The sequence below is a fragment of the Dermacentor albipictus genome, chromosome 6 (genome assembly GCF_038994185.2).
Source record: "Dermacentor albipictus isolate Rhodes 1998 colony chromosome 6, USDA_Dalb.pri_finalv2, whole genome shotgun sequence".
NCBI lineage: Eukaryota > Metazoa > Arthropoda > Arachnida > Ixodida > Ixodidae > Dermacentor > Dermacentor albipictus.
In genome coordinates, this window is record NC_091826.1 from 19,456,175 (window position 1) to 19,477,283 (window position 21,109).

The 21,109-nt window shown below is 42.7% G+C and overlaps 2 protein-coding genes across 2 annotated transcripts; one reads left to right on the forward strand and one right to left on the reverse strand.

Annotated features, from left to right (window-relative positions):
• The first annotated feature begins 2,026 nt into the window (after positions 1 to 2,026).
• Positions 2,027 to 3,801, forward strand: ATPsyngamma (ATP synthase, gamma subunit). The gene is made up of 2 exons (XM_065455339.1): positions 2,027 to 2,511; positions 3,157 to 3,801. Exons 1-2 carry the CDS (start codon positions 2,116 to 2,118, stop codon positions 3,640 to 3,642), a joined length of 882 nt encoding a protein of 293 aa, XP_065311411.1. The 5' UTR covers positions 2,027 to 2,115; the 3' UTR covers positions 3,643 to 3,801.
• Positions 3,802 to 4,747: 946 nt separating this feature from the next.
• On the reverse strand, positions 4,748 to 20,909 carry LOC135921033 (major facilitator superfamily domain-containing protein 3-like). The gene is made up of 4 exons (XM_065455338.1): positions 19,702 to 20,909; positions 18,889 to 19,036; positions 15,646 to 15,749; positions 4,748 to 11,045 (listed from the first exon to the last, which is right to left on the reverse strand). The coding sequence occupies exons 1-4, from the start codon at positions 20,528 to 20,530 to the stop codon at positions 10,774 to 10,776; spliced, it is 1,353 nt and encodes a 450-aa protein (XP_065311410.1). The 5' UTR covers positions 20,531 to 20,909; the 3' UTR covers positions 4,748 to 10,773.
• Positions 20,910 to 21,109: the final 200 nt, after the last annotated feature.

Sequence of the window (21,109 nt, forward strand, 5' to 3'; positions counted from 1 at the left end):
GTGTCAAGACCCCTAACATTCTTCACCATGGTAAGTTTTAATAGCGTGCCACTTAAAATGAAAAAAAAATTATGCAAAGCAACCATAATTTTCCCATTACACCATTCACAAGCTATGCCGAAATGCAAACACCAGACCAGGCAGATGCATAGTGCAAGATACGGCGATGTCATGTGGATAAAGGTGACATATGGTGGTTGTGGAAGGTAGAATGCTGACGAGAGGTGTATGTACAGAGAAGTAGGACATATCAGTAAAGACATTTGAGGATTCCATACCCTCTGTGACACACTGCCTCATATCCATTGAGGAAGGAGGATTAACCTAGCATGGGCACACACAGCTGTTTATTATCATGCGCTATTCTATTGAGAGGACTGTGCTTTAGAGATACCTATAAGCCAACATAACTGCTGGTTCCATCTTGCTTTGTATAAGTGGTGGCCCAAATCTATGCCCCAGTTGTGGCACCTTTTGGAAAAATAGATGCAGATTTTGAAGTCTGCATGCCGCTGATGCGATAGTAGAAGCCGGAAATATGTTGTAGGCGTCAGGTTTTTGGCATCACCTATTTTATCATGCAGACACTGGGGTGCACTTACTGGCACTACTTTGTGTATCAAAGCTTTGTGCTACGTAGGCTGTTTAAAATCTTGCACTGTTCCGTTAAAAGGTCTGTGTGCTTTCGAGATACACACGAGTCGGCATTATATAAGTTTATTGTTTGGTTATGCAGAACAGAGATGTGCTCAATGGCACTACAATGTCGTTCCTGGAGCCTCGCTCGCGTACATATCAGGCGTAAAACTGAAAACGGCGGGTCACGCCAAACCCCGGGAAAGTCGACAAAAAAAAAAACTTTTTAATATCTCGAGAATTCGGTAGCCTTCCGTAATGTTTTGCTAATTCAGTGCCAAGAAATAAGCGTGTAATACCGATGTCCGATCGCGATCATGCCCGATCCGGATCGGGCTTGATCGCGATCGGACATCGGTATTACACGCTTATTTCTTGGCACTGAATTAGCAAAACATTACGGAAGGCTACCGAATTCTCGAGATATTAAAAAGTTTTTTTTTTTTGTCGACTTTCCCGGGGTTTGGCGTGACCCGCCGTTTTCAGTTTTACGCCTGATATGTACGCGAGCGAGGCTCCAGGAACGACATTGTAGTGCCATTGAGCACATCTCTGTTCTGCATAACCAAACAATAAACTTATATAATGCCGACTCGTGTGTATCTCGAAAGCACACAGACCATGCCCGATCCGGATCGGGCTTGATCGCGATCAAAACTGCGCCGTGTGACACCCGTATGAAAGTGGCACATCCATAGGTTCTGCTCAAGGAGCACTCGGTAACAGAAACTGAAACCAGAAGCGAATGGCAACAACAACAACAACAGAAGTATATACTCGCTTTAGGGGCTATAAATAAAACGCAAATGCTCCAGTCAAACATATTTGTTTATTGCATTGAAGCCAGCCAGGCTCTGCTTTACTATTATGCCATCTTTAGCTCAAATTACGCATAGCCTCCTGAACGTCAGCAATGCTTGGCCAGTTGATTCGAAATACGTGGCACACAGCATACCGCAGCGGCGTGTATGTAGTACCGCCACAGGGCGCTACATTCTAATTCACTGTTAGTTGTCTTTGCTAGAGCATGGACAGCTTTACCGACATGCATGTGGTAGCAGCCATGGTCACAGCTATTTCGTTGCTCTGTATCATAGCGTCTTCGTATAGCATGCGTTCCGTCCCCATATTTTCTTCTTTTTCTTTTCCTAAAGTAATGCTTATAATAACCACAGTTTATGCAGTTTCGCATGCAATTTAACGAGCAAATCTGATAAGCACTGTATGCGCTGAAAGTTGACGTTGCCCTAATCGTGTCCCATAAACTCTTATCAATTTTTGAGAAAGTGGCGCCCTCTAAGCAATATTTTGGTTTTGACATCAACGGTAATTTTGTCACTGGAGCAGGCATTGAAAGTTTAGGAAGCCTTGAGTCACGTGCTTCCGGCAACGGGCACTTTCCTTCTGCACTTCCGGCGGCAAGAGCAAGGTGGAGGTCGACATTTTGTCCGGCGAGTAACATTTCCCCTTGGGCTCGACATGTTCTCAGCGCTGCAGAAAGTGGGCGCTTTCGCGCCGGCCTGCACCCAGGCCCGTAACATGGCAACCCTCAAAGACATCCGACTGCGTTTGAAGTCCGTCAAGAACATCCAGAAGATCACGCAAAGTATGAAGATGGTGTCCGCGGCAAAGTACGCCCGTGCCGAGCGTGACCTCAGGCAGGTCCGACCGTACGGCGAAGGGGCGCAGGCCTTCTACGAGGCGGCCGAAATCAAGCCGCCGGAGGGAAAACAGAAGACGTTGATCATCGCCATCTCGTCGGACCGTGGCCTCTGCGGCGCTATCCATTCGAGCGTCGCCAAACGCATCCGAACCATGATGCAGGAGGATCCCCAGCTGCACGAGAACGCTCGCATCATCTGCGTCGGCGATAAGGTTTGCAAGTTTTTAACGTTTGTGCGTGTGCGTAAATGCTACGTGGCCTGCTTCGGAGAATATACATTTTATTTTATTGTCTGGGAGGACATTGCCTTCATACGAGGGCGTTGCAACGCGACAATTTTGTGAATGTCAGCAGACTTGGGGATATAAACCGTCGGAAGAGGGAAGATTTGGCGGTCTTCTTGTATGTTTCTCCAGTTATGTGAGGTGCACTTGTCCATCAATTTGTTTTGTTCTAGCTGCATTCACACTTTAGTTGTCTTGGTAGCAGTTTGCATGCGCACTATCCAACGTGCACACTGCTGCATGTGTAAGGTGAAAATCTTCTATAGACTTGCAGGTCCAGTAACAGTAGTCTCCTTGCCTGCGGCTATTACGACTAGCCGGTAAACAAAGCAGTTTAGGTTGAAGCTCTGGAGTCATGTGCTCCCCCTTTTTTTTCCTCCATACTACTACAAGTGCCGGCGTCGTTTGAAGCCTTATCACTGAACGTTGACATTGGCGATGTTACATTTTCTGTCGTAAAATGACATGGAATTAACGTTAGCGTGCTCAGCTCTTAAAGAAAGGGGTTATTGGGTGATTGCACTTAGAGGCTAGCCATCTTCACATCTAATCTGCTCTTTGCCACTCATCCAGGTACGGGCCATTCTTCAACGGCTCTACAGCGACAACATCCTTCTGAGCTTCTCGGACTTTGGCAAGAAGCCGCCCATCTTTGATGATGCTGTGAAAGTGGCCAACGCCATCCTCGGCTGTGAATACGAGTTTGACAAAGGGATCCTGCTGTATAACCGCTTCAAGTCGGTGGTGTCGTACACGACAACCGACATTCCAGTCTTCAGCCTCGATACTGTGACTGGCAGCGAAAAGATCACATTGTACGACAGTCTAGACGCCGACGTTCTCAAATGCTACCAAGAGTATTCACTGGCCAGCCTCATTTACTATGTGATGAAGGAGAACTCGTGCAGCGAGCAGAGCGCGCGGATGACAGCCATGGATGGCGCAACCAAGAATGCAGGCGAAATGATCGACAAGCTCACAATGACCTTCAACAGGACCAGGCAAGCGGTCATCACCAAGGAGCTGATCGAAATCATCTCCGGTGCAGCCGCTTTGTAGACGCTACCACACTGCCAGCCTCACTCCTTTCCCCTGGAAGACTGATGGTGTGTCCGCTGAGGATGCCATGGAAAACATGCTACCGCCGCCATTTTGTTTGTCAGGAGAGGCTGTAATCTTGTTCAGTACAGAATAGGAAAATACAAAAAATGAAACTGTTGCACTGCCTGTCTTCCGACCCTCGCCTTGAGGTGACCAACTACTGCATTTGGTGCTCTGTGGTTGATGCAGACATTGGGTTAGAGAAGACTCGTCTACATCATTATAATCTATAGCAAAGTAACTACCATGAAAAAGGACTAGGAATGACATTAAGCACATAGCCCTGGCAGCGCTGCCTACTCTGACCCTCTTTCCAGGACCAACCTGCACGTTGACTCTTTGGGTAATAGGCTCTACATGGTTGCTGGCCATTCCAAGGCTTTGTTTTGTTCGTAGTAGCCCTTAGCGAATCCCTCATCATCGTCAGCCCTTGCCACCCACACTTTGCCTTTGCTTGCCTATAACGTGGCAGAAACCTATTTCCCAGGAGCCTTTCCTTTGTTTTTTAATGTCTAGGCTTCAGAAATGTCACATGGTGTTACCTTCTATCATTTTTCCCTCGCCCATAGTAACTACGCCCACAGTGCAGTAGTTTCTAACATTTGAAGTCCAGTTTGGTTTAATTCTTTGTCCTCAAGGACATCACCCTACAGTCCGTTGTGGCTATTATAGTATGGTATGTTAGTAGCTTGCTTCTGCATACCTACAGACAGTAAATTTACATCATAATGGACGAATTATGGAAGGGATAAGTGTTTAGTATATTTGTGTTGCTGAGTTTGCTCCTAAACATGACCTCAGAACTAAATGAGTAGCTCATGGTGAACAAAGACAAATGAAGGTTTTTATAAGCAATGTAGCAAAATCAAAGCCCAGATCTGCTCGTAACAAATGGAACTGATCGTCGTCTTGTGTTTAAGACTGCAGAGTCCACACGGCTTTCATCATCAATTTATATTCGCCATAGTAGGCTTTTCTCAAGTTTATATGCACGAAACAGCTCATGTGTACAGGTTACGCATTTGCTAGCATGCGTTAGTAAGAATGGTAGAACACTCCAGAGTTCCATGAGGAAAAACTTTTATTTCTAGAAACAAGATCCAGTTTAATATACGCTTTAAAAATGATGTTTGAACATCTTAACACCACACCAAAAGAATTAACATGACTGACAGATGGGAAGTAGTCATCCAGATTAAGTATTTTACGAGTGAAGTCAGTTGGCCCACATTTGTTTGCACAGTGCATTCAATGCACTTGCAGAAAAGGTGACTTTTACAAATAGCTCGGGAACCATACTGCCTTTCCTACTGTAAAGAAAAACCTTGCAAAGCACCGGGGTCAGCTACTTTACCGTTGGAGCAAGAGTTCTCCCTCTCGCCTAATAATGATGTGCTGGTGTGTGGTATATAGCAGGTACATTTTCTCGTCCTTTAGAGCTTATTGTACACCTTTTAGGGTGTAATTTTGTCGCAATAGAGTTTTAGCTCGTATACACGGTGCCACTGATGTAAGGCCGGAGACGTAAACATGAGCAGTCAGGTTTGGGGTGTGGAGTTAACCAGAGCCGACACAGAGGTGTTGCTGCAATAACCAACCGTAGTCTACGTCACTGCTGGTGTAAAGCAGTGATGTAATCTTCAACACGCAGTTTGTTGTACTTCCAATGGGAACAACCGCGCGACGCAAACGCTTGTAATGTGTTGTTGTTGCGCAAGTCGCAGGGCTTGGCTACCAGCTTTGTTACCGCTTTTCAAGTTTCTGACAACCCAGTGTTCTGTGAAGTGCCATATGCACACGGACAAGCTAGACAGCTCTAAGAATTGTCAGTTTTGTGGAATCTCGTGGCATACCTGACAGTAAAGTAGCTGGTGCACAGTTTTGATTATTTTAAACAATAAAATTGTACCCCAGGAATTGTAGGTTCCTTTTTTGCAATGAGCAATAATGATCACAAAACTTGCATCTTTCTTTGTGCCCCTCTGTGTCCTCACTCTGTGCACCTCAACTATCCTCTCAGGAATGCTATGGGACACCAGGCATGCTGTTCCTGATAAGAACGTTCAATGTCCGAGGTGCCGAAGAAATGAGACATAACTGCACCCTAAAGGCTGTACAATCTTTTACGTACTAAACCTCCTATGCTCTTATCTGTAGACTGCACATTAGTACACCACACACCCCTTTGAACTAATGGTCGCAAATGCACAGGTTCCTAGGCTTTTTAAATAACAAGCACATGACTAGATAAGGACTCAAAAGAATGCTGGCTTTTGAGCAAGTTGTTAATAACAGTCAACCAGCGTAGGCCAGACAAGGACAGCAAGGTAGACGAATAAGGCAACACTGCACTCTTGAGGACAGAGACACGTGTAGGCAGAGCATCGCAAGGACATACATCGAGGTAGACCATCAGAAATACTGACAGGACAGCGCTTACATTTCCTTTTTTTTTTCTCCAGTTCAGTCTTTGTGCTGTTCTAGCAAAATAGCATCCCCTGTCTGTCTTGCTGTCTTTGTCTACAAGTCTGTGCTGGCTAACTGGCAAAAAGTCGGGCGACGAAATGCGCCCAGCAAAATGTAGAGAGAGCATGAGGTAAAATGTCTTTCAAGCTCATGCTTATGCTGCTCATTCAGCTGCCAACAATTTCACAAGGCAGAACAATCAAAACACACATTAACAAAAAGTAGAGGTTGTACCCTGGCCGTGTTTTGTGGCTTGAATTTTGATCTGGCGTGGCAATTAGCACAACATAATACACATGTATATATGCCAACGGGGGTTCCGACACAGCGGTCATAAAGACAGTCAATCCTCCGAAATATATATACGTATAACATTTGGTATAGCAAGAAAAGGCTTTGGTAAACATTTGCCATTACAACCGTCAACATATTTACTGCACAATAGTGCTGCTTGTTACAAAAATAATCACTCAGTTCCAAGTTCAACACTAATAGAAGAAAAAGCTCTGACATATATCACACTATTCAGAAGGCTTATGAATGGCCAACGTTGGCAAGCAACCACTTTTGGAGGCCAATGTTCTCGGCCCATGGCCTGATACTACAACCGTAAAGGCAGCTAAAAAAAAGTGTTGGAGTTCCCATGTGGCATGGGGCTAGGAGCAGCTCTAGTAGAGCCACTGTGTAATGTTCATATGCATCCATCGCTATTCTCATCGTGATTCTTCACTCACTCTTCCCTATACTCTTCCCTGGTAAAGCCAAAGGCTACAGTGCACAAACTCGGGCCAGTTTCTTTGCTTTTCCTGTAAATAAATCCTCTAAATCTAACTATCAGCAAGGGAAAGAATGGCAGTTGTAAGTCGTCACAGCCTGAAACAGTTTTCACAACAATAATGAAACCTTTGAGATCCCAAGCGTAGCTTTTGCTGGTAAAATGTGCAGAATTCCCAGTTTTGTTTCACCAAGTTTCACGTATTAGTGTCATTGGAAAAATGGACTGCACGAGCGACTTGCAAAACATCATGCAAAAAAAAAAAAAAGAATCGAAAGGGCTACTTGGAAAATGCCTTATTGTACTTCCTCAATACATATGGCAGGTTTCAGGTGAGAACCACCTGAATACATAAGCTTTGCATGAACTAAAATTGCACAATAATATTGCACAAGTCCCTAGGTGGCTTTTCCTTTACAGCGCCATCTGTTATGAGCTCTTTACGGTGCTTGTATATCTTGATGTTGGCATTGTTTGTCCATAACCAAACCCACTAGCGGTGGATTTTGGTGGGTGTCACTACCAACCAAAATGCGTCATGATAATATCTAGGCAACGAAAAGTATGTGCTGCCTATTGATAGAACCAAATAGGATGTTTGTGGTTGAAAGAGGAATTACAATTCCTAATTGATAGAGGAAGGCATGTAAAACTGCGTGTTGCAGCAGTCCAATGTCAGAATTTAATACTGGCATTGGAGCCCTGTAACTTGGGTGCACCGCAATTTTTATGTAGAAATGTATCCGTTACATTTTACAAGCAGTTGCACTTTTCTCAATACGTGTTACAATGGAAGAAAAGTTCTCCAAGCGGTGCTGCTGTTGCGGCAGCAAGCGGAATATCCGTGGCCAGCGGTGCTCTTCATAGCATGGTGGTGCTTATAACATGCTTTTATATGTGTGCAAGTTTGCAAGGCCCCCAGTGCTCTCTATGGTAGTCTCTGCTCTCTCTGCAAGACAAGGCATGTATTCAACTCATGCTGTAAAGGCTCTATGCAGAGGTTTCAGCGCTGCCAGACGAGCAATAATAGCAGACCTCGCCGTGTCTTGGTGACTAGGAACAAGCAAAGCTTGAAAAGGAATCGGATAAAGACCTTATTGCAGAAATAATTCTGAAAGCATGAGCCACATGACGACAGTTTTGATTAATATGAGATCAACTTTTTACACTTGCAGTCACACTTGTTTTCAGGTTCTCTGATATGCCAGCATACAATTGCTACTGTGTTCACTTATCACTCTTTGTAGCAAAGGGCTGCGCAAACATGACTGTGTTTACAGACTGAAAAATTCTTATAAGATACATTCCGCAGCAATCTCTGGGTCAGCATTTGCAAGACTGTGTACACTGGGTAGCACCACTGTCTAGCTTCAGTGTTTTGCTAATGCACTGATAAAGGCAAGTGCGTTAAACATTGGTTGTCAGTTCCATTATAAAATGACTAAGTTTCCCATAAAATTTGAACCTGTGTCCATTGCAGGAGAGCAGAGAGTGCTTATCTTCTTTCATTATAGATGGTTGCAGGGAGTAAGTACTGTAGTAAATTCATGGTGGACATGAGCACTGTACATAACCATGGTCTTCAAGCCACCATCACCACACTAAAAAGAAAAAAAATGTGTTGCCAATAGACAAGGGAACATACTTGGACCAAATAATCAAAAGTAGACAATGCTCATATCGCTGGACAACACTACAAAAGGAATTGGAACATAGCAAAAGCTGTGCAGAATATGAGTTGAGAAGGGATGCCGTTGCTTGAGAGGAGGGTGATCTTATGCTATTTTAACATAGCATGATGTCGTAAACTCTTTGTGAAAAAACATTCCATAAGAGATACTCGCTGTGTCTGAAAGACTTCCTTAAATAAGGCTAAATTTGTTTCAGGGAGTCTCTACAGGAAGAGCCAACTATACATCATAGGGCAATAATTTCATTGGAACAGTGTCTTACTGTTCTTCGATCAATCTATACAACTTGACATGTAAATGAACAAATTACTTATCCAGCCATTACATATGTTTTCCGTTGAACATTTCAATGCAAGTTTACACCTAATTTAGTGAACCTCAAGAGTATATATACATTGTGGTGCTTCTGAAAAAAATTTGGGCAAGTAATAATTAATGAACCACTTGTCAATGACCACACAAAGGTGCAACAATGCTTGGATAGCATAATCAATGCTATTTCATAGTTCATTTTATAACATTCCTCTTGGGTCTTGAAAAACATTGGGCATATGAAGTAGTTAAAGCATTTGTTAATAACCACGGGACATATTCTGAGATTATCACTTCGGCAGTACTATCTATTGCCTTCAGCTAATCTGATTTTGCTCAACCAGCCAACCAGTGCATGCCTGACGGTGATACTACTACCAAAAGCAATTGTTGCAGAATATGTCCCCATGCGAAGGTACTATGGTGCTTGGGTGGCATAAGTCATTTTTCTTTTTAAATTATTTGTCTAGGGTTCTCACATAAACAAAATGTAACATCCAGACAGACAGCACAGTATTTTCATTACTCCACAAAAACTTGCCTCATGACAACAGCACCTTGATTATGTTAGTATTTTTCAGCAAGGTGTGCCATAAACACAGTCGGCAAGAAGCAACAGCAATAGGAAACATTGGTGTAAGCAGGCCATCAAGAAGTGTTTGCAGACTACACTTGACAACATGCATGTCGTACTCATGCAAGTTTGCAAGTACCCAGAGTTGTGCGGTATCCCTGTGAGATACAAAATGCCATTGACTAATTGTGTTGTAAATGGGTGCCAGCAACACAATGTTAGCACATGTCAGGCTACGGCAAGACGCTGAACTGCGTATCAAAGCATTGTTTCGCATTTGCGAACTTGGCTTGGCTAAGAAAATGTTCTTGACTGGTCAGTATCCAAAGCAGTTGGACAGGAAACCACAAAAACACGTTGCTATTATTGAAGAAATAATTTAACACGTCAGAAAAGATGAACTGCAGGAACATCGGCTTGATAAATAAAATAATACTTTCTCACAGCTACGGTCACACTTGTAGTCTGCCTCCCACCTTTGCCAGCATATAATCACTATTGCGCTTACATGTCACTGTTTTCAGCATGCTTCTAGCGAAAGACTACATCCTAAATGCAGTTCGAAAAATTCTGATAAAATATATTTCAGGGTGTTATCCGGGTTACCACTTCATGATTAGACACTAACATAAAAGCTTTTTACTGCACTGAAAGAAATAGGTACCAGAAAACTGGTAATCAGTCCCTTTAAGTATAGGAAATTGGATGAGCAGGATAAGTGACAAGTAACGAAAAAAAGCAAGAGTTATACATTCAAGAAGTATATACCGTAGCAAGGTGTAGTTTCCACAAAAAACAAAATTTTTAATGAGGAAAAATCTCGTAGCTTAGTTACATTTGTCATCGACAGGTGGCAATTCAGCTGTGCTGCAACAGTGCTGCCTTTCAGTGACAGATATTACTACTTTGGCTACAAAATTTTTGTTATTAAAAGGTGCTATTCCATTTGTTCATGTGCATTTCTGCAGAAACCACAGTTTGCTACTATTCTTATTAGATTTTCATAACATCAGAATTGGGCCTTGTTCGTTGAACATGCTGAATTCAGAACAGTGCACCAATGGACAGGATAGTGCTGTTTATGTCCTCTTTTGTCCCTCTGTCTTGTTGCACTGTTCTAAATTCAAGATAATAAAATTGTTACTTTTTCTGTTATGTTTGCATCACCCTAAATCTTGCAACTAGTGTAACAAGTACAATCTAATATACACACAGGGGCCCCTCGCTTTCAGTGGCTGCAACAATCGCCCAGCTCTTTCTACGAGCCCATGTCACTTGAGAAGCCTGATGGTATAAATACTGGCTATAATAAGTGCTGTCATGACAAAGTATGTGGGCGTCTTGCCCACCAAGTCGATGCACGGGCCAACCAGAACGGAAGCGGCCAGTTTGCCAACTACTTCGACAGTGCACAGGAAAGAGAAGTGCGTGGAGCGGAGGCCCCTCTGTAGAGTCTGTGACATGCTCATCATAATGGTGAAGACCACGGTGGTTATCATACCACTAATCAGGTTCAGCCCCAGCATGGCTGTGACTCCGAAATCTGCAAGACACACAATATTTATCATTTGCAACAGCAAGTTAAAGTCTGCAATGGTTTAGAAAGCTTTTTTATCTGAGGCCTCTTATATGTCATATGTCTAAATTATGTTAAAAAAAGAAATGTGTTCAAAGACGCAGTGTGCATCAAAATCTCAGATGCAACATGCATCATTTGCTGAGTGCGTGCTAGGAGGTGCCACAATACTACTGCATTGCCACAAATGCAAAGGCTTCACCAAATACACAGGGCTTGGCTTTTGGTGCTGGTGCCCTTAGAGACATCTGCGTTCTTGTGACATGTTTATATATGTACAGTGATATTTTTTTTTGCTCTTCCTTTTTTTATTCTTCTTTTGAGCAACAAATACTATAGGATTTTTAGATAGCCAGCTCTAACAAAGCCTACTTTCCCCTCTTTCTAGATCTTAAATAGAATCTGCACCTTGGATTACCTAAAGCAGCGATAGATGAGCAAAAGCACATACGTTAGCGGCCCTGCATGCAAGATGGACAACTTGCTATCCCAAGTCCTTCCAGCCACAATTTTATATGAGAAACCTCTCGCTTTCTTCATTTTCTTTAATATAAGTTATACATGGCAAGTAACAAGCATACATTTACACATTGAAAGAAACCAAAGGAGAATATTTTTCTCACAAAGAATTTCAGATACAGCTTTGGTAAAGTATGTCTGCGTACATTGTACCTACAATAAAGAATACAATAGGTCGAAGGGCTCACTCAATGACAAGGACCAGAGTGTCACACAATGAAAGTTTGGCAGAATCTAGAATGCTGCACTAGCTGCATCATTATTACTGTAAAGTGCTGCCAAGTTGAACATGGCACGAGTCTTGGTTGCTAATGTGCCCAAAGAAATTAAGAGAGCATGGCTGGGAAAAGGTTTCAGTCTACTTTCACATCTTTGACTACCTCTCTTCCTGTGGCACAGTTTGCTCTCCTGTCGTTTCATGCTATCGGATATGTAACGCCACTCATCCTCCCTACGCTCTCACCTATGGTCACACCTGTTGACCACTAGAGCAGCAACGGCAGAGTAGAAACGGTACAATAAGGAAGGCTAAGAGAGCAGGCTCAGTAGTATTAGTTAGAACCTGTATTCCTCAATCTAGACGTACGCATTGCATTAAATTGAAGTGAAATGAACTTTTAGTGGTTATTACTGCCTGAAAGCACTTCCTTCTGTAAACAAGTACAAGGGGGTGTAATGCACAAACAGATGCATGCACATATGTACAAATTTTAATTTAAGCAGCCACTGTTTGTTAGTAACTGGAACATTCATTTGTCCATCAATAAATTTTCAGCGCTGCTTTTTCTTTGCATTTCTATTCATTACAATTGAAGTGCTTGCACATTTACCCATTTGTTACCTTTTTTTGCCATTTATTTTTATTCAATTATAATACTCACCTGTATCGCTGTCAATTTAAAGCAGCAGTATTGAAAACAAAGTCAATTTACATATCACAACTATTATCATTCGTTGTTCTTTTCGGTGGTAAGAAGCAGACAAAAGAGTCAAAGAGGCAGACTGGCAGCTGCCACTGGCAGGGACACAATGCCCACATGCTTCATAGGAGAGGTGACAGCGAGGTTACAGGAAGGTTGGACAGAAAAATTACAAAGAACTGGAAGAGAAGAGAGCATGACCTGTTGTGAAGTCACTAAGCTAGACACACAGCACAAGATAAGCGGGCCAAATGAGGTTGATGGGACAGCATGCACATATGTAGGGCAGAAACGGCTGCGCTTTATCCTGTCTAACTTGTTTTGCTTGTGTTAAGTACTTAGCACGTACCTAGCTCACAGTTCACAATGTGGCACGTGGCATTTGAAAAGGATGATCTGGCAAACGGAGTGAAGCATGAATGAGATTTGGTTACGTTCACTAAAGAGATAAAATTCCAGCAGTGTGACAAAGTGTTCTAGCTGCGGCTTTTAATAGACATTGAAGAGAAACACTATACCAGTTTGGAGCGATAAATGATTGTTTCAAAACTCTTATTGTTGTTATTTTCAAAGTGGTAATATATTGATTATTAGAGGTGAAAATGAAGGCTGGTGTTCCAATTTTGTTTAATTTCACACCAGAACCCTATTCTGGGTACGCCAGCCTGATGCAACAGATTTCAAATTATTTTTACCTATATGGGCCGTTCTGGCTCAGTAACTTTTTGAAACTTGCTAAGCCGTGTCTTTGGATCTTTTAGAATACAATGTAGTCCATTTTTACCAATAAATAATAACTAGCGAGCTGCTGCAGGAACTTCAAAACAGTGTCACCACCTGTTGCTCATTCTTACGTCATTTGTGCCTTACCAAGCCTCTTCTTGGGGCAAGAATGGCTTTTTTTGGTATTGTATGAAGTAATCTACTAACAGAGACCAAACCATTCTTTTGTTTAGTGTCCCTTTAGGATGCAGCAAGTGTCACCCAAGACCAACTGTAGCAATTAAAAGAACTGAAGGAATCTTTCACCTACAGAGGTTTTCAGAAGTTCAGGTTTCACTAAGAGAAATGTGAAACACGGTGCTGAGCCTTTTATCATAGGCAATGCCTTGAAGAAGGGAAAGCTGCAACTTATGACTGTAACATGACGCTACAAAGTCATTTCCTTCCATGGATACAGAAAAACCTTGAGAATTAATGTATTTGGTTATTCATTTTGCACTAGCCTAACCATGACCTGGTCAATGCTGAATATTTTACTAAAATTCAACGATTCACTTCTTTTTGCTATCACTGTACCCTGACATGACTTCTCCACAAAAAGAAAAAAGTGATCTTATCCAGGTTCATCACTTGCAGAACTGTAGCAATTATATATGAATGGTCTTGAAACTAAGATGGAATTTGCACAAAGTGTATTTTTTTTTAGACATTCATTTTTACACCTTTGCCATGGCATAAACACAAGCTGTGCCAATTCCAAGCAAGCATAACTGTGATATAGCTTGTAGGGATACTCTACATGTATTCTTCAACTTATTCAAACTGTAGAAGCCACAGTGCCATTGGAGAAGAATGTGTTTTCGAAACGTCTTATTAATATACAGCTCAAGTACATATTGCTACAACTTTGAAAGGCAGAGTGCAGACTGTGCTCGTATGACCGACTAGTGACAGTTGGTCACAGTCACTGACTGCTCATTGGCAATTGCTACAGCTGGTCACTCTAGGCCTGAAGTGTGTAGTGAAAATAAGACTAGCACTTTGTACTCCTTAGGCGAGTGCTCGCTTAATTTTAATGATGTACTACCCTCATTTGACGAGCTTTTGTTGACTGTTAGGCCTACATGCCTTAGTGAAATTTAGCCTTTTTATGGCTCATTGACTGTTGTAATCAACGAATGGCAGTGTGGAGGCGGAAATTACTCCTCACATTAAATATTGTGGCCATAAGAAAATTTATAACCTGATGATTCCATATGTTACTAAATATCTAGTCCCTTGGTATGACCCCCCCACACCCCCCCAACCGAATCCTCTCACTGAGAACAGTGCTTATGACAGAACTGGCAAAGCTTGGTGTGCAGGCTCACCGGGCAGCAAACATGAAAAATTTTGTGGTTTCAACCATAACACTGCAAAGCAGCAGCAGTAATATTTTGTGTACTCTTGTACACAATCAGAATCGCACTGTTCCGACATTACCAGTTACCAGCCTATTCGCAGCAGCAGGCAGGCTGACAGTCTGCTTTAGAAAATTGTTGCTGTTGACTCCTCCTCTTTCGTATCTCGCCTTTCACTTTTTGCTGCTGGCATCACATAATTTATTTAATTTCAATTCTTTCTTAAAATATGTGTGTTTGCCCAGCTCCAGTGAGCTTATGCTTATTACTGTTCCATGCACAGCAGCGTATAGTTCAACCATTACTTCACAAAGCAAATGCTACTGCCAGCACTGAAATCTTGCAGGTGTTCCACTGCAGCCACCTCCTGAGTAGCCGCATCCTTTAGACTGGAATTTCTTCGAGAGATATTGCTAGTTCATTATTTGTTTATTTGTTTGTTTGCTTTCTCTCCTTACAGACATGCTTAGTCGTGTGATTGTCTCTGAACGCCTTTGCTGTAGTGTAATTTTTCGCAGCATTTACCAGTGAAAAAACTAAGAAAATAAAAAGATGTTCCGCTGTCGCAAGTCACTGCAGCATCAATTCTTCAGAAGCAAAAGTACTGAATTCGGCACTGGCAGAGGTGCCAGTTACCTGCATCTGATCTCTGATAAAATATATTTATTTATTTATTTATTTATTTTCTTGTTTCTATGATGACATTATGGCGATCAATGTAGGGGCAATGCACTACAAAAGCCTATAACAACACTCAAAACGTAGCTATATGTTTCCTAAGCTACGATCATTGTAAGAACAGTACCTCTATGACACACTCATACTGCAATATGAGATGAAATAAGGAAAACAAACACAAATACTACATAAAAAAGAAACCTGAAATAAGGTAAAGAACAAGCAGGCTTAGAATGAGGATAGTTCATAATAAGCACAAGAATGTTACAGGTGGCAGTGCAAAAGAGAGGAGTAAAAACTGAATAAAACAGAATAAAGAACACTTACAAACATTCTTTGGACGACCAAAAAGCCGTGTGTTAGTGATGCATATGAGGGCTGCAGGGAAAATGCGAGCAATGCAGAGCTTCAGAAGAAAGCTTTTGTGGCTCCTGGAAGGAAAAAAAAAGCAAAGAAGATTCAAAATCTCGTTATAACATATCAACGTAGAATCTTTTCTACTTCAAGGGCCGAAATCTCAACAGAAGTGTGCACATGGTCATTCTTTACGACGTGGTTAGTTTCTTGGCATAGTTTCTGTGAATTTTAACATGCTGAACAGGCACTAGAAACAGGAAGTTTTGCCAAGGACTAATTATGGTTGAACATTGATACAGTAAACTCTCAGGTGTACAGACGTCGGTTTATCGAATATTTCAAAATAACGAACTTTTTAAAAATCCCCGGCAGTTTTTTACAGATTCTATGCAAAAATGTTTCAGTTAAACGAATTTCGGAACAGTCAATATTTCAGTTTAATGAACTCGCTCAGAGGATCAAGGCTTATTTTTACGATCAGAACCGATGCCCACCCTCATCAAACCGCCGCTTCAGCAGCTATGTAACGTCGCTGGTGCTACAGCGCCCCTGGGGCAAAGCGGCGGCGCAGAAAACGAACAGCAACGAGGCATGGCTTCTGAGATCGCCCGCACAAAAAGAGCAAGCATGTAATCTCTGAGGCCATGAACGAAGTGACATCACTGGCACTTACAATGTCGGCAAAGCAAAGCGGCGATATGTCACATCACAAACCAAGTGGTGTGTGTTTTTTTCCGATCGGCTAGTCGTGGCATGGTTGTTGTCTCTTTCTTTCGAAGAAGACGAAGAAGAGGCAACTGCCAAGCCAGTTTCAAGCCCTATAATTCTAGCTGAGATTGTAGGGTACATTGGAAAGTTGAGAGACATTGTGTCTCAACATCAAGCTGTGCCAGAAGAAGTGTACAAAAACATTGACTCTTTGGACAGTTTTGTTACTTCCTGTGCTTTAAGAGTACAAGTGCAGAAGAAGATTACAGATTTTTTTTTCTAAGTGAGGAAGGTAGCATTATAACTGTTATGAACCTTGTACTTGTTAATATGTGCAAATTCCATTTCACACATTTCTAACACTATGGATGCCATGTATTTTGCTCCATGAATTGCACTTTCAAACTTTTGACTCTGTATGCCATGTCTTAGGTTGGTCTAGTGAATATTCAGTTTAGTGAACTTTCAGTTAAGTGAACTATTTCCTTCGGTCCCTTGAAGTTCACTCAAGTGAGAGTTCACTGTATAATGAACAAAGATATCACAAATTAGCAAATACAGTGGAGCACGTAGATCTAAAATTTTCTTTGCCAATATTAGGAAACAAATATATGCTTATAAGAATGTTGGATATATCTGACAATAATTGACGGCGCTTTACATACTGAAGCTGTGCAGTGGGGTAGCAGAAACGTAATACAATGGCGCAAAAAAGAAAATAGAGGAGGTGGAAAACGTCTACGAGAACTATAGCCTCCCTACTAGGCCACTTGAACCTAAGAACTTCCTCACTCTTTTCCCTTTCCCTTTCCCCCTGTGCAGGGTAGCAAACCAGAAGCTTTTCTGGTTAACCTCCCGGCCTTTTCCCAACCCATTTCCCTCTCTCTTTCTGCAGTGGGACATGAGAGATGCTGCAGTGGAGAGCTCCAGTTTAATTTTGAACATGTGGAATTCTTTAATCCACACCCATACCAAAGTACACAAGTGTCCTATCTTACATTACACCACCATAAAAATGTGACTGCACCCACTACATCCCATTCAGCAGCAATAGGCACATTGCCGAGTCATGCTGCATAGTTGCCGAGTCACCGTGGTGAGTTTAGTTCATATCTATTCATTTATTAGTGCCTCAAGGCCTGAAGGCATTGCAGAGGGGAGTGGTACGATTCATAAATAAAGTAATGAGAGGAAATTTCTGGTGACACAAGAACTCCCAAGAACGAACAATGTTTTGCACAGAAATTGTTGGCCTGGGAGGGCGATTACAGCCCTCCGGAGTCTGTGGGATAAATGAGTACAGGCAAGCCTTTGTATGACATATGTTAACGTCAACCTTACTTTTACGATTGATTTGTCAAGAAAACTGGGTGGGGAAATTAGTTCGAAGTGGAGCTGTGCAATATGAAAATAGGTTTTAAGAAATAAAGAAAAGCTGCAATGCTCACGCCGAGACCCAATAGAAAGAGGAGTTCAAGAATGCTCTTCGTGGATATGACACTAGCTGTGCTGTTACAGTAGTTAGTAATATATTTTGTAACGTCATTCTGAAAAGCTTAAGTTATAGTAATAAGTCTAATAGAAAATGGATCCGATGTAAAAGCTGCACCTTCAAGTTTAGTTTACTATAAGATATTCTACATTCTAGTTTCCCATAAAACAAGAATAAAGTAGCTTAATAAGGGTAACACTGGAACAATGTCACATGTGTAGAAAGTTCAATATGGCTCAGGAAAGCATCCTGCCCTTTCTCACAAAGCCTGCTGGAGAGCATTTTGCATCAATGTTACAGGTAGGGCAACAGTAACTCTGTGGAGTATTTATTGCTCACCCTGCAGGCCATCTGATTGGTTAATGGAATGTCCAGCAGGTAGCTGCTACTTAATTGCTTCCTTCTTTTTAAATACTATTCAAGCACTTCCAATAACCGTGTCCACTTGAGAAGTTCACAAGCTTTATGGGTGAAGATGCCAATGGGCGATGCTTCTGAAAGGTTTGTTTGGCACCTTTAAGTGCATTTACAGTTGTAGAAGAACATGGAATCAGAACCGTAAGCATGTGTTTCATGTAACAAACCTTAATAAATACAGCACTTGAGGAGTACTAAGCACACATCTCTTTACTGGTATTTGAAGGTCTTTAAGCTAGACTGCTGGCCAAGCACTGGTTCCCCATAAAATATTCATAATGTCTCTGTTTCTGTGTTTCATGAATACGTAATTTATCCCCTTCCGTGCCTTGGACAAGCTGGGTTTGTCAACCCATTTCTGGTAAAAACAGCCAAGGACGAGCTCAACTCAAAATTGGTACTTTGCATTTACTGGCAAGGACATGGACAAGCATAGTTTTGTCTCACTGCTTAGTCGTCCTTTTTGTAGCTGACAGCACACAAGTGAGGAGAAAACAATTGGGGATAAGAGCATGGCGCGGAAGGGGTTAAAGCTGTAAATGCAGGAAACATTCCTCCCAACATTTCAGTGGGGATAAAGAACATGGGCACTTTACCTGCTTGATCGTGCCATGTATCCACCAATGATGGTTCCCAGGATGGATATAACTTGTCCCAGCCCACCATTAAGGAAGCCAACCACAAAGTAGGAATAACCGCGATCCAACAGGAATGAAGGGTACGTTGTCAGAATGCCATATTCACCTGAAAATTAAAACAATGAATTAAATGTGAGTCAATATTAATGTAGTGCTTCAATTCTATGAGGAGTGATGGTGACTCCATACTGCTGCAGCACATGGCATAATGTAACTGCCTGTCTCAGCACAGTTTCGTTACAAGGAGCTCCAAGACAACTTATGACCTGTCTCATTAACATGTCCATCTTGTAACACGAAGGTTACTGCACTACAAACACATGAACAACAGAAGTAGAAGCGGACAGGATGTGCATCCTGTCCACTTCTACTTCTATTGTCCATGTTTTCAGGGCAGTAACCCCTGCATTAAAAGATGAACTTCCACCAACCAGCCCAAATTGCCGCTTTACTCATTAACATGTCGTTTGCAGACCCATCAAGGCATAGCTATGCATGCCCCTTTACTTCCAGTTTTCCTCATTTCATCATTTTCATCTGAAGTAGATGATGTCGTTTGGAAACTCTCTTGGTTAAGAAGTTTTCTGAGACGAATGTTCTGCTAAGTGTGTAAACTGTTTTAGAGACTTGGAAGCAGCATGGTGACTTCAATGTTCTGGTACATGCTCTGTCAAGTTTGAATGTAAAGTTTAACGAGGTTGGTAAGTTAATTCAGGTTTACTGACGCAAAGGAGTTTGACGTCGGGAAGCATCGACGCACAAACCACTCACCAGCCTTGTAGAAGATTAAGAACACAGCAAGGCCCAGAGTGCCTTCAACGGAAATTGCGCATTTCAATCTCTCCAGCAGGGAGCCAGGTATCGTCTCATCAGTAGAGGTGTCACGTGACGTCGATTCGCTTCCACTGAGCATTTTTTCCGAATATCCCTTTCGGCGGCGCAAACCTTCAGGCGACTTGGCATCGGCATCACCTGGCTTAAACTTCTCTTCTTCCACATTTTCCTCCATAGGTTCTTCCTCGGATCTCATGCCGGCCTTTTCAGAGTCATTTCGCAGAGTAACGAGGCAAAGTGCGAGAGCGTACGCGACCGACATGCCCCGAAGAATGCCTTTCACTCCGGCGAGAAGTTGCAGCAAGAAGAGGACGCCGCCGCCGAATATGGCACCTACTTTGTAGGACCCCACCTGAACGGCGCTTCCGAAGGACAGCTGGGATGCTTGAAGCACGTCCATCGCGACAATGTCGACGGAGATGTCGAACGACGCCGAGACCACGTTCAGGAAGAATAGCGTCGAGACGAATGACCAAGCGTTGTCGCCGAAGTAGGACGACAGCCACGTAATGGCTGCCATGGTGGCGAGAAAGACCTGGAGCCAGCACTTTTGGGTCCATCGTTTCTCGATGTACGACGCGAACAGGGGCTTACAGAGCCACGGGACAAGCAAGACTCGGGCGAGTGTCACCTTGCTGTAAGAAAACCTCTTCGACCTGAGGTACTGGGGTAATAGCTTGTCCTGGACGCCGTATGGGATGCCCTGCACGAAGTACAGGACTGTGAGGTAAGCGTACGTGAGGATGGAGTCCAGCACGGTACCCATGTTTTCTTTCCACGCCGCTGGTTTGCGATGATGTGTCGCTTGCACACAGCACTCAGGTACTGCGGCACTCCCGCTCCTGACCGCGATTTAAAAAGCAGCTGTTTGAAACTTCTAACGCGGCACGAGGCACGGACGACATAAACATAGCGCGCGAACACCTGCGATCCCCGTTTAGAGCAGGTCGCGCAATGTCTGGCAGCGCAGGGGCTCGTGCGTCGAGGAAGCTGTCGTGGCTTTGACGCGCATAGCTGTAGCCTAGTTTGTAGGACTGAAAAGTACACGTCCGGGCTGTTTTAAAACAATGCGGATCTTCCTCTTAGCAACGTGTACGTGCTTGCTTCCGCGCGGCACGCCTCCTTTTGAAACGAAAACAACGCGAGAAACGTGGGTGGAAACCGAGGCGACGCCTCTTGGCAACCAAGCGAAGCTACAAAAAAGCGTAAATTAGTTTTTTTTTTTTTGCTCCTGTCAAGTTTTTACATTGTTTATTTGTATGAATTATTGCCTTTTCACACAGAACATTCCAGAATATAACGCGACATAAACCCGTATTGCTAAGTATTCCACAGCAAAACTGCA